This window comes from the organism of the source record quoted next, unplaced genomic scaffold (genome assembly GCF_019419815.1).
Source record: "Pyrus x bretschneideri cultivar Hongxiangsu unplaced genomic scaffold, Pyrus_bretschneideri_v1 Contig58, whole genome shotgun sequence".
Lineage (NCBI taxonomy): Eukaryota > Viridiplantae > Streptophyta > Magnoliopsida > Rosales > Rosaceae > Pyrus > Pyrus x bretschneideri.
In genome coordinates, this window is record NW_025999796.1 from 2,327,246 (window position 1) to 2,344,933 (window position 17,688).

A 17,688-nucleotide genomic window follows, 5' to 3' on the forward strand; every position below is an offset into this window, starting at 1 on the left:
AAATTTTGGGGTGCCCAAGAACTTATCAAAAGAGCATTCATCATTTCTTTAAAAGTTCAATTCGTGCGTTCAGAAATACCAATTTGCTGAGGTGAATAAGAAGCTGTAGTTTGATGAATAACTCCGTGTTGGTAACAAAATTCACGAAAAAGTGATTCATATTCACCACCTCTATCGCTTCTTAGTACCTTTATTTTTCTGTTGAGTTGATTCTCAACTTCATTCTTGCAATGTTTAAACATTTATATTGCCTCATATTTACTCTTGAGTAAATATATTTGACAATATCTTGTACAATTATCTATAAAAGTAATAAAATACTTTTTACCACCTCCAGTTTGTATAAACTTTTTAAATCACATATATCAGTGTGAATTAGCTCTAAAGGTTTTGTACTTCTTTCTGTGGAATGGAATGACAATCTTGTTAGTTTTGCTTCAACACAAATTTCACATTTCTTAGTATAATCAATGTTATTAGTTCCATGTTAATTAATTTACGTAATTTTTCATAATTAACATGTCCCAATCTACCATGCCATAAATGTGATGACTCAATCATATAAGTAGAAATAACTATATTATTATTAACTTTAGGTACAACAGCCATTGCATTGATCTTGAACATACCATCAGTAAGATACCATTTCTCTACATACGTCCCATTCTTGGAGAGTACAAACTTATCAAACTTAAAAACTATTTTGAAGCCATTCTTGCTAAGCAGCGATTCAGAAACCAAGTTCTTCCAAATGCCAGGAACATGAAGCACTTTATTAAGAGGACTTCCTTCCTAGATGCCATTTTCAAAACCACGCTCGCTTGGCCTTCAACTTTGGAGGTGGAAGAAATTCCCATAAACAAATGCTCACTATTATCGTTTTCTTCATAGGTAAAGAACATCTTCCTATCAGAACATATGTGACATGAGGCTCCAATATCCACCCACCGTGCTCTAGTGTTGCTCACCAAATTAACTTCAGACACGACAGCAGATAAGTTAAAATCTGCATAGTGCTGAGCAACAACAACATAAGCATTTGTAATTTTGTATTAGCAAGGGCACTAGCCTTCTCAGATACTTTCAACATTTTTTTATCTTAATTTACAATGTCAAACTTAAAATTAATACTGTATAAAATAAAGCCAGAAAATAGACAACTTGATAGAAGTTCAAAGCACATAAAGCTACTGATTATATAACTAACAAAACAAATTATAGAGATGCAGATTAGTTATCAAACTTGTCAAACTAAATTAACAAAAGGTAATAAGAAACACAAGATGACAAATGTGGCTATTAAAAGGAAAAGAGGATTTGCTTATTTGAAAAGAAGGTTCAACATGTTAACTACTTTGCAGGTTTCTAACATTTATACATAACTTATCAAACAAACAAAATTTAAAATAGAATTAATGGAAAATTATCGAACATAGTGATTCATAATTATAAACCAAATAAAGCTACAGTCTATTCTGATTGATAGAAGAACACAGAAACTCAAAACATATATTAACACTTTAATAGTAAATAAAACATATAATTCGTCTTAAGTTTGTTGGAAATATAGTGCTAATTTGTTGTTAAACAATAATTATAATGGAACATGCATACAAAATTAAATGAGTTTAGAAGAACCTTAATTGAGTCGAGGCAAGTGTTGGATGCTCTGACCTTAAGACGAATTACGCCCCACACAGGTGCTAATGGTTACCCGCGCTCGCCTCCCCGGATACAACGACTCCACTTCCTTGTGAAAGCAGCACTTCAATTCATGAGGATCCTTGAACCAAATTATGCAGGAAACTAGATGCAGTGAATGAAATGAATGTATGATGCAGGATGATTGCTTTATTTATAGATGCTAATGAGCCCCTTCAGAAAGAGTGCGTCTAAATTTGAACAAATAACTAATGCATCTTTTGGGTAAACAAGTACCATGATGCCTCACTCCATAATCAAGTCAGGGGTGCCGCTCATTTGTCCATTGAATTAATTAATCAAAATTTACTTGTAACTTTTCATAAGAGAAGTCATCAATCCATATACAACTTTCTGGAAAGTTGCAATACCTTTCCGATTGAGGTTTTGTACTGTAGGATTATTGACCCACCAATGGACAATTTTCTTATTTCCATTCAATTTAGAAATTTAATATTTAAAAAAATTCTTATTAAATTTCCAACAACAACAAATCTAGAAATTTTAGGAATAATTAATTCACTTGGAGCATTTTTTTTATTTTTACATTATGAAGTAATTATAGTACGAATAGATAGCATGAAGATGTGTCAATTTTATTGATTCATTTATGGGGAATGGTTCTAAGACAATTTTTGAACATATTAAAGGTAGTGATAATCTACTAGTTGATATCTTATCAAGACTTATTTATTGAACAAGAATGGAATATTCATGGACCATCATCCTCGAATAACGACTATCATGGACCATAATCTTCGAATAACAGAAGACCACAAAGCATAAGAATAGCTTTCAATAGCATAATGATGCATCATGGACATTCACCATTTACTGGATTTCAAAATAGCATAAGTAGAGCAACATCACCACCAATACTCACATTTGACTTTAATGGCACTATAATTGAAGGAATAAAAATCAAACTTTGAGGTATAGGACAAGGGTACTAGGACTCATTGATAGACAATAGATTTTCTTAGACAATAACTCTCGAAACATCTAGATAAATAACTAGGCATGAGGTTAGGACATGAGAAAATTATTAGAGCCTTAGATCAAGAGTTTATTAGTTTTAAATTTAATTTTCATCAAAGCCAACACCATATTCATTGTATTGAAAACAGTCTCCAAACACTTCCTAGAGATCACGTGGCATTGATTAACCAATTTATCAAACCAAAATCTTCAATATCTTAGAATGTAGTAAAAGGCAAGTAACACTCGGAAAAGAGAACTAAAAATTGGCAAAGAATGTGATCAACATAAGAATAAAAAAAAGAGGTTATTGAACCCATCAATGAAGAACAAGAGACTAATGAACCCATTGAAGAGGGAGAGATCATAATTGAGGTTTTAGAAGAAGATATTGAAATGGAGTAGCATCAGACTAAAGAAGATAAACAACAAAAGCATGAAAGGTTTCTTAAGACTTTACCGTTGGAATTGATAAGTGATATATTTTGCTGAAAATATGAGTATACCCCTTGGAATTCAATTTTCTTTAACTAAAACCCATAATTGTAAAATTTTCTAATAAAAACCCAATGATTAGGCTCCAACTAAGCAATATCCATAATTAAGTATGACTTGGCAAAATTGGTATTTTTGGATGTCTAAATTACCCCTAATATCATTGACTTTGGGTCTATTACTTCTTATCTACATTTATTTTATATTATTTCATTCAATTAAACATTTTGAAATGTTTATGCAGATTTGGAAAAGAAAAATTTTAGTGTCATGATTTCAATGCATATTAATAACAAAAATTATATGATATTAGAGTTTTGATTCCTTATATAGTTGTTTTCACATTTATGTAAAAATGAGCATTATTTTTCCTTTTCAAATAATTGTAACAGGTAAATTAGTATTTTTCACAAATGTACAAATGTTATTTTATTCAAAATTACCAATATTTTACATATATAAAATAACAATATAAGCTCCAAGTAAAATAATACATGCAAAATAATTTACCTACAAAATAAATAAATAAATATTGTTTGATTCAAAAGTTAATTAAGTTATTTGCATACACATATATATAATATTATCAAAACATGCCTAACATATGTAATAATACATGCAAAATAATTTACCTATAGAATAAATGAATGTTGATCGATTGCAAGCAACACATAATAATAACAAATGTGCCTAGTATATGTAATAATACTGTAGACATCGAAATTTCGGAATTTTTCGTGTTCACAAATACCTGCAAAATAATTTACCTACAAAATAAAAGGATGTTTTTAGCCAATTGATTCAAAGTTAATTTATTACCTATATTCTACTTTAAAATAAAGGTAATTTATTTCACACAGATATAATAATAACAAAATGTGCCTAATGTATACATGCAAAATAATTTACCTACAATGATTGTCAAACAAATATAAGAAATGGAATAGATGATGGTAAGACAAGTATAAAGTAGATACTTTTGTAATAATAAAGCACTTATTTGCTATAATTAAGGTGAATAATTAAATTCATCAACATAATTAGGGTGTTGTGGCACAATTGTAAATATTTTGAAAATAATAGGTATTTATTTGTTTACATGGAAGTTTATTTCAAATTTGGGTTTTATTTGGATGTTTAAAATGAGATGGGTTTTGGTCAACGAAATAAGTGTTGCATGGGCTTATATCTATAGAACCCTATATTTTGTTAGAAGAAATACCAAAAGAAAAATTAAGAATTTTGTCATTAGATATGCAATATGAGATCCTGAAAAGAGCATCACAATCCATGCATGAACATCAATTACGATTACAATGTGCTTTGTATTAGTCCATCTTTGATCCAAAATTTGAGATTGATAATATTATAAAGATATATCTACCATGTCTTTGTGATAGTACATAGAATTGTAATTGTAAACTAGAGGTTAGTATACCTTTGGATAGGATTAAGGTAAGAGACTTTAGACCATGACATTTTAGTTTTGAGCATAAAGAAAAGCATAATGTAGTAGACGTTAACCCAACCTTACTATTAGAATTCGGTTATCTTGATAAAATATTTATTAACCATAGTTCCTAACTAGAATTATTCCTTGCTAAGCCTAAGAAAGTAGCAAAATATTATTTAGAAGTTTGGAAAGAAATTTGTACAAGTTTTATCAACGGTACTCTAGATTAGTATATGCATATGCACAAGAAAGAAGATAGGCATTTAGCCATGAAAAAAGATCTTTTAGACTGTATTCTATACCACCCTATATATGAACTCTTCACAACAAAATATTTTGAGATATCGAGGAGTCCAGATGTTAGTTTTAGATGAATAAGTATGATATGATATTAGCAGTAGAAGAAGAAGAAATGTATATTTACAGCAAGACAAATGTCTGTCACCAATCTTACTAAAAGCCTCCAAATTTCAAAGAAGAAAATTCAAAAACCTATTACAAGATAAAAGAAAATAGTGAAAGAGAAGCAGAATTAGAAGTCGAAAATGAATAATAATGGAATAATTTGACAAAAGATTAAAATTGCACAATATTGACAACATAATAGAAACATAAAAGAGCTGATAGCAGATAAGCAAAAAAATGAGCAGCAGCCTAAGTAGAGAATATTTCATAATAGCATCAGAATGTAAATGATGAATAGAATAATTACAAAATAGTAAATAAAGAATTTTCTTTTACCCATTTCAGACTTTTCACTCCAAAAAAAATCCTAATGAATAAGAGTACGAATATGACATTTTCATTAAAACCAGGTTGGTGGGGGGACCCTTGGCTAAAGAGTCACAGTTGACGATGGGGGAGACGGCGAGAGAGGACAGCAGCAAGGGCACGGTGATCTCAGTAGAAGACGCTCTCGAAACAGTTCTCAGAGTGGTCCAGCGGCTGCCGCCTGTCACTGTGCCCCTCCACGATGCGGCCGGGAAGGTGCTGGCGGAGGACATTCGCGCGCGCGAACCTCTGCCGCCGTACCCTGCGTCGGTGAAGGATGGATATGCGGTGGTAGCTTCCGATGGGCCAGGCGAATATCCTGTAATCGCTGAGTCAAGAGCTGGCAACGATGGACTTGGCATCACCGTCACTCCTGGAACTGTAGCCTATGTTACCACTGGAGGTAAAATAATAAAGATTTTGAATTAATTTGGCAGTCTCAGTTATTTGGATGGATGCTTTACAAATGTTTTTATTCTAGGATAGAATAGGATTGGATTGGATTGGATTGGATTGAGTAACTAGTAAACTTCGAGGTATATTGAAAGTAGAGGTGAATTATTTTGTTTATTCTGAGGGGATTATAAGGCGAGTAGACATTAGGAAATTTTTATCTCTTCTAATCCTATCATTTTGTGTTTGGGGAGGTGGGATTGGAATGGAAAAGTTTCCTTGACGAATATCCGTCTTCTATGTTCAAGTTGGACATATTTTTTTTTTATCATTTCTTCGTCCAACATACCTAGAATAAAGTGAGTTATCCAATCCAGTCCTAGACACCAAACAAAATGAACTCACAAACTTCACGCAGTCACTACCCATCATCCTTGGAGAATATCAAGCCAACAAACCATTTGTGCATCATGATCCCCTAGCCTAGTACTAGGAACCGTGTTTACTATAGTCCAAAGAACCATGTTTCCTGTAGTCCTAAACTCTGGACATTAGTGAAATTTGTACTCATCAGAATTTTCTGTCGTATACAGTAGTTTATAACCTTAGAGATCACTAGCCTTTCTTTCCGAAGGTTTTTGGTCTCGACATATTAGTCTTTTTGCCTTTAATCCGTTCTCCCGGTGTGCATTGTTTTAGGACCAATACCTGATGGTGCAGATGCAGTGGTACAAGTTGAGGACACTGAAGAAATTGAAGAGCATTCACTTGATTCAAGGCAAGTAAGAATATTGATACAAACAAGCAAAGGAGTAGATATTCGTCCAGTGGTATGATGTCATCCTTTGATGGTTGATTAACATTTTTGTTTGGGTTTCTTCCTTTTCATTTGAGAATGTCTCGTCCTCCTATATATTGCATCTTTGTATTAATACATTTTTGTTTCTTGCATAAAGTACCTATTGCTTGAAATAAGTTGGATCACTGGTGGAGCAAAAATAGGAAGTAGAGAAAGAAGAACAATACCTTAGAATTTAACAAAGGTCTCCTAGGAGTCTCACCTAGAACCCAATTAAGGCTACATTACACCAGGATGCTAAAACTAATCGTGCAACCAAAATTCCCAAATACAAAAAGTAAACTGACAACCTAAGTATATAAACTTGACTGAAGACAACCTGGTCTTTGTGCATAGTTCCCATTTATTAATTGGAAAAAGATGTCCATAATGCTTTATGGGTTTGACAGAGGATCAAAACTGGAATTTAGAGAGAGTTTCTTAGAACTATTAAATCACATGGAGGGCAGTAAAGGGAGAGTGTGCACCTACAATTGCATAAGCGACTATATTTAGCATTGTTCCATGATGGATATCTTCATTTGTACCTTTTGTCAGTCATGTTGTATAAGGGGAAAAAATAATAATCTCTTTTGCAAACTTACGGTTCTCGTACTTGTATAATCTAATGAAGTTTTAAAAGCTCATTCAAAAATTTGTTTGCCAGGGTTGTGACATTGAAGCAGATGCTGTAGTATTGACATCTGGGCAAAGAATTGGCGCTTCAGAAATTGGTTTGCTTGCTACTGTAGGAGTGACAATGGTGAAGGTGGTAAAAGAATTAATGTTGTGCTTAGTAATTTGTTACTGAGAGCAACTATGCCATGTATTTTCCATTTGTTTAGGAATGAACTTTTGTTCCCTATAAAATAATAATAATAATAGATTGACACTGGGAACTAAATGTCATGTAGGTATATCCAACTCCAACAATTGGTGTGCTTTCCACAGGAGATGAACTCGTGGAGCCAATGACAGGTTGTTTAAATCGTGGCCAGGTACTGGAAGCTACTGAAATCTCTCTCTCTCTCTCTCTCTCTCTCCCTCTCTGCACATGTTTAAGGTCCTTCACTTTGTAGTACAAAAATAACAGTGTGCGAGTGGCCAATTTAGTTTTAAAAAGTCTACGAGAGTACATTCATATGCTGAAAATGGTGCATGGTTCAGGTGCTAATGTAAGTTCTAGACCATTGTTAGTCAGGAAAAAATGGTAGAAAAATATTCAACAAAGTTTAAAACCTCGGATTCTTAGGTATTATTAATTCAATGTTCCACGAATTCATACTTATTCAGGGTTAATTACACTAACACCCCCTGAAGTTTATCGAGTTTTCACAAAACTCCCTCACGTTTGAGACATAACACTAACACCCCCTCAGTTTTTAATTCACTTTCACATAACCCCTTTAGTCAAAATTATGCTAATAAATTGACAACTTTACCCTTATAACTAATACTTAAACAATAAAAAAAATCTTTATAATTTATACAAAAAATAAATTAAACATTAAAATAGTATCACTGTCTTCATCTTCTTTTTCCCTGCTAAGAATGCTTATGAACAACGGGATTCTACTTCATAAGCATTCTGTTTGCATCCATAAGAAAATAATTAACAGCAACAAAATTTCAGTTTCATGAAAAATTACTTTGATATGCCAAAACAAGTCAAGAGGCACAAAAGCAACTGAATTTGCAACTTGTAATGAAATTTCTTGTATTTTGGTCTAATTCTATTCTTTCGAACCAAAAAAAGCACAGTTGCTTTTCTTCCTCAAATTAATTTCCATAGAAAAGAGTAAAACAAGAATTCCTGAAGAATAATGGAGCATCGATGCATAAACCTGCTGAATAACTTAATAAAGTTCATAACCTCTGCCTGTAGAGCCTTGATGCCCCTCCCATTTTGTGAAAGCCCTGATATCATTGCATTCCAAGTTATTGTATCCCTCGTTGGCATCCTCCTACACACCTGACTGTTGTCTTCAAAATTCCCACACTTTGCATACATGGTTGAAAGAGCACTTCCAATTATTACTACGAGACTAAACGCACTTTGGTACTACAAGACTGAACGCATACTTGATGGTACGGGCATGGATTTGCTTTCCTTGTTCAAAAGCACTAAGACTCGAACATGCTTTGAGGACGCTAGCCCTCATTCATAGGGCATTCTTCCCCTCCCTTTTTTAATGTTTAATTATTTTTATTTTTTAATATTTTCTTTTCTATGGAAGAGACTCTACGAAAAGACTAGTACTTGGATCTAGGGGAAGACGTGAAACAAAACCTAGCACAATGGCTAGATTCATATAGCCAACCCCACTTAGTAGGAAAAAGCTTTGTTGTTGTTGTTGAATATTTTCTTTTCTATATAATTATAAAGACTTTCTTTATTGTTCAAGTAATTAATTATAAGGGTAAGTTGTCAATTTATTAGCAGAATTTTGACTGAAGGGGTTATGTGAAAGTGAATTAAAACTTGAAGGGCTGTTAGTGTAATGTCTCAAACGTGAGGGGGTTTTGTGAAAACTCAATAAACCTCAAGGGGTGTTAGTGTAACTAACCCTACTTATTCATCATTGTGTCCTTTGCTTTGGTTCACAGAGTCATACCCTACCCGTGTCTCATCACATTACAAGACAAGGGTAGGTGTTTTAGTCTGCTGTTAAAAGTATAGTTTGCAATTGTATTGGCAGTACCGTTATCAATGATGCTGCTACTTCACATGTGGTAAGAATACAGAGTAGGCTGATGCAGTTCTTGTGCAGATTAGGGACTCCAACCGCGCTATGATACTGGCAGCTTCACTACAGCATCATTGCAAAGTTCTTGACCTAGGTATTGCTAGAGATGATGAAGAAGTACTGGAGAATATCATCAATACTGCCATTTCTGCTGGAGTTGATGTTATTCTTACGTCTGGAGGTGTTTCCATGGGAGACAGGGACTATGTCAAACCACTATTTCAAAGGAGAGGAACAGTGCATTTTAGTAAGGTGGGCTTAATCTGCAGTCATTCTCATATGTTTTCTTTCTCACTCTATATTTCCTTGTAGGATGGGTATAGGAAATAGGAACCAAATTCCAATTGTGATGATGTATTGAACTGAAAGGTGGTTTGATATTGTTATAGAACATAATATATAATGTTAGTTTAGAATTTAACCGGCTCTTCAGGTTTGGATGAAACCAGGAAAGCCTTTAAATTTTGCGGAGATCAATTCCAGACCTGCAGAGAATATGCCAATGAAAAGAATTTTTGCATTCGGGTTGCCTGGAAATCCAGTTAGCTGTCTTGTCTGCTTCCATGTATTTGTGGTCCCTACCATCCGCCGTCTTGCTGGATGGAAAAATCCTCATCTTTTGAGGTTGCTGAAACTTGTGAAGCTCTCTCTCTCCGTGCCTTTGTTACTGAAGTGATTTTCTGGAGATTGATATTACACCCACCTTACTTTTTACATTTCTATGTACAGAGTGCATGCTCGTCTTCGTCAGCCTTTAAAGACAGATCCTGCACGCCCAGAATTTCATCGTGCTATCGTTGGATGGGAGTTAAATGATGGATTGGGATATCCTGGGTAAGTTGTTTAAGGAACTTGTTGTGTAGGTGTTTTGTCTAGTTCCTTTCAGAGTCAAAATACCTTTTTCCCTATATGCCAAATCATTGTTTTTTATTTGAGTGTTTGTATGTTTTAATCCTCTTTCTACATTAAGGGAAAAACTCTTTCTATTTTGCTTTTCAGCTTTGTTGCTGAGAGTACTGGCCACCAGAGGAGCAGTCGGATTTTAAGTATGAAGTCTGCTAATGCTTTGTTGGAGTTGCCAGCAACAGGCAGTGTAATAGCAGCTGGGACTTCTGTGCCAGCCATCATTATTTCTGATATAAGCAATGCTATTTGCGAAAGTTCCTTGTCACCTAATTCGGCATCACCTTTCCAAAGATTTATACTGCAAGAAAGAACTGTAGCTGAGTCTCAGGATGCCGGGGTTAGAGTAGCAATTCTTACAGTGAGTGATACTGTTGCATCAGGGGCTGGGCCTGATAGAAGGTATGGTACCTTCTTACCAACACACATAGTACATATATATGTGTCCATATATTATCTTAAGGGCTGCAAAGCTCAACCTCATTTAACGACCTTGTGAACATGAAACTTTTTATGTTCTGTAAAATGAGATAATTTTTGTAGTACTTTCCACATGGTGACGTTTACGATCTCCTTATAAAAGTTTGTTTCCTTACCTCATAGTAGTTTTGTAAACTTACTCGAGTCTTAACATATTTTGTAAACTTTCCCTACCTCATAATATGCTACTAGGACCTTAAGAATGAGTACTCAATTACACTAGTTGTATCAACATACGCCTTCTTTATGATCTCCTCATAAAAGTTTGTTTCCCTGTCTCATAGTAGTTTTGTAAACTTACCTGAGTCTAACATATTTTGTTTAACCTATGTTTAAATATCTTGAAGTCAAATGCTCCCGAGAAAAAATTTATCCAAATGCAGTTGCTTTTTTACTCTTTGTTTCCTGATAAGTTGTGAACCAAGTCTTCGGTCAGGATTTTCAGTTAATCTAGTCGCATCAACATACGCCTTTTTGAGTTTTTGGTTACATGAGGGCAATTTGTAGATGCTAGAACGATGGCACATTTGATGTTCCTCATTATCAAAGTTTGATATGGAAAAGGTGAATGCTGTGCAAAATATTATGTAGGAGCTGTTTCTCACAGCTGAATCTCTTTTAAAATTTGCTGGAAAATTCATTTTAAAAAAATCAATGACTTCACTTTTGGACAGAAATTAGTTGATCCATTACTCTTCTGGCATTGATTCTCAACAACAAGGTGCTTTTCCAGGGGCTTGGGGGGTTTCTAGGGTTGCTCAATGTACAAAATAGTTTGTTACAGTTTTCTGTCTTAGGTAGACCATAATTGAACTCAATGCATCTAGATACTCCTTTTTGAATGGTTGTTTCAAGGAGGTCACTTAATAGATGCCAAAGAAACAACGCAAAGCTGATATTGCTCCTTGTCAAAGTGAAATATGAAATGCACTCTATGCTTTGCGACATTATAATGAACCCTTCGCTTTAACTTGTTGTTCCTGTGTATATAAAGTCCTCCTGTGGTTAGTAAACACTAATCATGGAACAAGCACTCTTGGAGAGTGCGGTGCAACGGAGAGTTGTATGCTGTTCAGGTATCTGAAACTAGACTCCATCTAACTTTGAATTATATCTTTCTCAGCAAGATATGCTGGAAAAGTTACAACCTTATGTTTGGTTAAATTTTGTGAATTTCTGTTCCTCGTAAGAATTTATTTGAACATATTACATGGATCTTCTTCGTGTTTGTGCATTCTGCATTCATCTATGAATATTTCTTTGTTGTGTCTTGTTTTGCAGTGGTCCAAGAGCAGTTTCTGTTGTAAATTCCTGTTCAGAAAGGTTGGGGGGAGCTAGGGTTGTTTCAACAGCTGTGGTCCCGGATGATGTAAGCAAAATAAAGGATGTTCTACATAGATGGAGTGATATTGAGCAAATGGATCTCATCCTCACCCTCGGTGATTTTCTTGCTTTTTAGTGGGCTTGTTTCTTTCGATAAACTAGCACCTCTTTAATACAGTTTTGTTGAATTCTTTTGAAGTAATTTTATATTCTCAAATTTAGGTGGTACTGGCTTCACCCCACGAGATGTAACCCCAGAAGCAACCAAAGAGTTGATTGAGAAAGAAACACCTGGTCTTCTTCATGTCATGATGCAAGAGAGTTTGAAGGTAGCTTAACATATATGGAAAAATATGCTTCTATATGATGAATTCAAATATTATTTCTCTTGCTGATTATTTCTTGAATGTGATTTTCATAGTATTTAAGTGCAACTCTAAGGTGTAGGTTGGTTTCTGTAATTCTAATGACAAATCTCAATCTTGATGACAGAAAGCTCTTAGCAACGGATACTCGGATACTTAACAGCGATTTGATTGAACTATATAATGACATACGCACCTATTTTGATGAATTGACATCAAAGATTTGTTTAGCTTAAACTCTAATTTTTCCTTAACTGAGACAGGTGACACCAACTGCTATGCTCTCGCGCTCTGCAGCAGGAATAAGAGGGTCATCACTGGTAAGGTCACAATGTCATTGTGCATTCCTTATCTTTCGCAGTAGTAGATGTGGAACTGTGAACTATATAGTTACATAAACATTGTCAACGGTCAGTGATGTTAGATTGATATGGTTTTTTAAACATCTGGATTGTATGGGTGATTTGGTTTGACTCCCTAATTGTGTAGTCTTTGTTCGTACTGTATACATTCAGATCATTAACATGCCTGGGAATCCAAACGCGGTTGCTGAGTGCATGGAGGCTTTGTTGCCTGCCCTCAAGCATGGACTAAAGCAGATAAGGGGAGACAAGAGAGAAAAGCATCCCCGACACGTCCCTCACGCACAAGGGGCGACTACGGATGTGTGGGAACAAAGTTATAAGCTGGCCTCAGCTAGTGGCACCGAGCCAGGCTGTTCTTGTTGCCGTTAATACGGAGGAATAAAGTCATGTAATATTGTGTATTTTTTGTCCAGCATCTCATCAGTGTAATAATGGTATTGTTGTATGCCTTCATAAGTTTATTGTTGATAGGGAAAATGCGGTTGCTAAAGATACGCATATGACATATCAGGAATGAGAATATTTGGAAAAAGGGAATTATGTCGAATATTTGGGATATGGGATAAACAACCTCCTTTTGGTATTGATACCGAATTGAGAATGTAAATATTTTTTCAATGTGAGAGTCACTTACTTTTTTCATTTGTTTACGTGTTAGAAAACACATATGACATATCAGGAATGAGAATGACACTGATACTTATATCTTGCATTTCCACTCCCACTTCGAGTAAGTATATACGTCAAATTGGATGGAATTATTCATATTTGATTATTTGAGTTAACATGTCCTTGCTTAGGAATCATAAATGGATGAAAATTTAGTTTTTGTATAGTGTGAATAAGGTTCTAAAAGACGGTAGACCCTAGTTGGCCAGCGGGCTAGGACTTAGCGTCTAGGTGGATTAGGAAGATTTAAGTAAATTTCTTATATATTGTGCTAGTAAAGGTCACACTTTATGTGTGAGAAATATTGTTTTTGTTTTTATTTTTAAATATTGTTTAAAAAAAATTAATTGGTAGGAGTTATGCAACCATAAAAAATAAAAAATAAAAAAAATAAAAAGCTGGCTGTTATGAAGAGCGAAAGAGATAGAGAGTGAGTTTAAAAAGAGATAGAGAGAGTGAGTTTAAAGAGTAGTAATAGGGTGACATGGCAGTAAGGTTTAAAAAAAAAAAAAAAAAAAAGCAAAGGAAATTACTTTAATGCCACAATTTTTTTCTTTTCTCACATTTTTTTCCAGTTAGGTATTCAAGGTTATATTTGTAATTTCAATGAGTTTTGGTTGACAAAGTGAGTTCTATTAATTGTAGTTTAGATAAATAAGTGTCTATTTATACTTAAAAACACATTATTATGTTGAAATACATATATTGCAAAATAAAATGACATAAATTATAAAGTATTAGAACATATTAAAAACATGGAGAACAAACATGTAGTGAATGTTCATCTAAATATTTAACAAACCTTTTACATTTTATTGAAAACTTAAAATGCAAAATGAAAGTTATCGATTTTTTGTCTAAGTTAGAGTGGTGACCTAGGCGGGTTTAGGCGGGCTAGGCGGATGCCTAAATGGGTCTAGGCAAACTTGCTTAATTTTTAAACACCTACAGACTATTGGGACGGTAGCCAGCCGCCTAGCGCCTAGGTAGGGCTTAGGGGGCGCTAGACGGAGAATTTTAGAACAATGAGTGAGAAAATGGGAGTATTCGTCTTTGAATTTTAGTGGACTTGGAGCTTTGATCCATAAGTTAAAAATCCTTTTAAGTAATTTAGTCCGTGAACTTGTCACAACGATCTTTTAGGGTAACTTTATTCGACCTTTCATCCCTTGAGACTTGACCAATAGGGCTAAGGGCCAGAGCCGTGTTTGTTTGGGTAAGGGTGAAGATATTGTTATCCAAATCCTTGTCAAAGCATTAAATGGTTGCCACATACTCAAATCCATGTCCATGTGGTTTTCTAGTTTCTTCTTCTTGTTTGGTTTCAGGATGTGAGTGCTGTGCTGCCATAGAAACTGCAGAAAAAAGAAATGGAAGTCAGTGCTCACTGCCACTGCTACAAGTCTCTGGTTCTTCCCAAGCTCCCTCCTCATGCAGCTCATGCTGCTCTGAGTCACGTTGTTGCTTTTCGGCAGCGCTCCTCCAGTATTAATAGTACAAGTCCACAGCTCCTCCGACTCCAACGCCAACGCCAACCGCTACTTTTTAGTATCAAACCAAAATCAAAAAACCACCGAACAATTTATGCCGCCTCCTCTTCCTCCTCGGTTCAGACTCCACCAGATAAATGGCTTCTGGAGCCCGTTGGTACGTACATATATGCCCACTTCTGTCTCATTATTTCTTAATTTCATGTGGTTAACTTGTGTAGAAAATCTACCCAGTTATATATTCGAATTTTGAAACTTGTTAATTCCAACAGGGCTCAATATATATATGTGTGTTATGTATTACAGTTCCGGCATTTACTCAGATCTGTTTCTTGCTAGTTTTTCATTTTTGGATGAAGGAGTGACTATTTCTTCTTAATTACCCACCTAACACTAACAGGCGATGGAGATTCAAGGCATATAGGTTTCAAGGTTCCGATGCCAAACGCATTTGAAATTTCTTCTGTAAGTTGTTTTTTTTCATGTTTTCTTTTTAGCTAGTTGTACGTTATGTATGTATTGATTCTTAAGTACAAGTATTGAAATAGTTGACTGCTTGCTTGTTTCGATTCTAACCTAGAATGAGGTGACTGTTGGCCGCCTCCCGGAAAAAGCTGATATGGTGATTCCAGTTGCAACAGGTACCTAGTAATAGTATTACACACAATAATCGTATTTCCAAATTCTTCTCAGAAAGGTGGTTGAATTATATCAGGAGTGTAGTTCATTCAGTACATATATTGATCAATCTGCAGAGATAAATTAACCTAGCTAGGTTGCTGCTACTGTTAGACCGTGATTCCACGCATTCTTGTCATTTGTTCGGATCACATCCCATCCCATTCTGATCATAATTTGGTTTACTACATCACATAATTAAAGTTAACATTTCACCTTGGCTATAGTATAGGCTATAGCTAGGAACTTGGTCTCGACGTATCCATGCCACCATTGATGACATTGACTGCCGTGGAGTACACGGATACATACATGCGTCCAGGGTTTAGTAATCCTACTCTGAATCCGAATAAGTTCTCTCCCAGGAATATATATGTGGAGGGTTTTTCGATACCTTGTTCTCAAACTTTAAGCTAGAAGTAGAGGAGCATACATGTCTTAGTATAAATAAGCAGAAGATGCTTTCAATGTGGATTCTGTAGGGAAACTAATTTGCAGAACAAGGCAATGGCATTGTCACCGAGACATTAAACATTCATTCATTCCGCGGTAAAAATTAAGATGGCAGTAATCATTTTTCTTTAGAGGGTTTAAAATTAATTTTGGTTTCTTTTTTTCTTTAGACATTTAGTTCTTTGATGACAAGATGATTACCTTTAAGCTGATATGTGAACCAACTTTCTCTAAATCAATGGAGGCAATAAGTTACCATCCGGAAAGCATTGAGTTAATATTTCCGCAATTCCGGATATTCTTCAGTTCTTTGAAGTTTAAGATGAAGTAATATTCATTGGTTCATGTTTGCGTTGCTCTCCGGGTTTACAGTATCTGGTGTGCATGCTCGCATCCAAAAGCAAGAAGGGAAGCTATTAGTGACAGATTTGGACAGCACAAATGGGACGTTCATTGACAACAAACGGTTGAGCGCAGGAGTAGTTGCCACAGTACCACCTGGGTCTTGTCTTACGTTTGGTACATACATTAACCTTTTTTTCTTCTTTCTTTATCTTCTCTCTTTTGATTTTGGAAACTTATACATATGCTCATATCAAATGAGGCAAGCAGAACACAAGATTCCTGATTGAGTGTAGGTAGAGAAAAGAAATCAGTAAACTCTGTACAAATCAGTTGTTGAATCGTGGATTGTATTTAGTGTTGTTAATTTTGAAGTTGAAGAAATTGAATCTTTGCTGAAGGCTGGGGCGGGGTGAGATTCCGACACAATGCAGGGAACAATGGGTTTGTCTTTCCCTATCAATCACCTCATAAGTTATCAACAAACCTTAAAACTCTCATACAATACAATACACAGACGTAACAGATTTATACACAGACGAAACCTAGTATCTGGTGAAGATAGACTGTCTGATGTTTTTTGTGTTTCTTTTGACCCTCTTGCTTAAAATTTACCTAGTTGAATGGTGTTACGTAAATTGTATACTGCTAGTGTGTTCTGTTGGCAAACGGAATTGTTCAAGTTTTGATGTTGAACTGCCTAATTTGTTGCAGGAGATGAACACTTGGCTGTGTTTCGCGTCTCAAAACTGGAGAATGTGGAAGCTGCAAGCAATCCAGATCCTTCTCAAGATAAAGTAGAGACTGATATCCCAATTGAAAGTACAACAAGTTGAAATATATACAAGATATCTTTGTATGGCATATATAAATGAACAAAAAAAAAAAGAACGTTTTTCTGAAGAAAGTTCAAATTGTTTATCTGTCGATTAGCTTGGAAATAATGTTCTCATATGGAAATAAATCTCCATGAAATAATCTAAAGAGAGCTTTACTAAATTTTGATTCATTGTAGAGTTGTGTTTTTTAATTTTTCTAATTTTTATTTTCTGGAAGTAAAAAATAAAAAAAATAAAAAATTACTAGGAGGTTCCTGATATCGAATCCTAAGGTCATATGTAGACAACCCTCCGCTCAAAACGTTTTCAACAATTGCCATCCAAAAACTGTGCTTGCTTTGTCACGCAACAAATATAATGTGTAATACGCACAGAAATCTACTTGTCTAATTAGCAAGGTAAGTG

At 34.8% G+C, this 17,688-nt stretch overlaps 2 protein-coding genes across 2 annotated transcripts; both read left to right on the forward strand.

Moving 5' to 3' along the window:
• The first annotated feature begins 5,467 nt into the window (after positions 1-5,467).
• Positions 5,468-13,454, forward strand: LOC103964869 (molybdopterin biosynthesis protein CNX1). Its single transcript, XM_048571281.1, has 12 exons — positions 5,468-5,801; positions 6,491-6,621; positions 7,297-7,398; positions 7,544-7,627; positions 9,401-9,628; positions 9,810-10,000; positions 10,106-10,210; positions 10,376-10,681; positions 12,041-12,198; positions 12,305-12,411; positions 12,711-12,767; positions 12,963-13,454. Exons 1-12 carry the CDS (start codon positions 5,483-5,485, stop codon positions 13,179-13,181), a joined length of 2,007 nt encoding a protein of 668 aa, XP_048427238.1. The 5' UTR covers positions 5,468-5,482; the 3' UTR covers positions 13,182-13,454.
• Positions 13,455-14,792: 1,338 nt separating this feature from the next.
• On the forward strand, positions 14,793-17,453 carry LOC103964837. Its single transcript, XM_048571306.1, has 5 exons — positions 14,793-15,128; positions 15,372-15,436; positions 15,552-15,612; positions 16,475-16,621; positions 17,159-17,453. Exons 1-5 carry the CDS (start codon positions 14,852-14,854, stop codon positions 17,278-17,280), a joined length of 672 nt encoding a protein of 223 aa, XP_048427263.1. The 5' UTR covers positions 14,793-14,851; the 3' UTR covers positions 17,281-17,453.
• Positions 17,454-17,688: the final 235 nt, after the last annotated feature.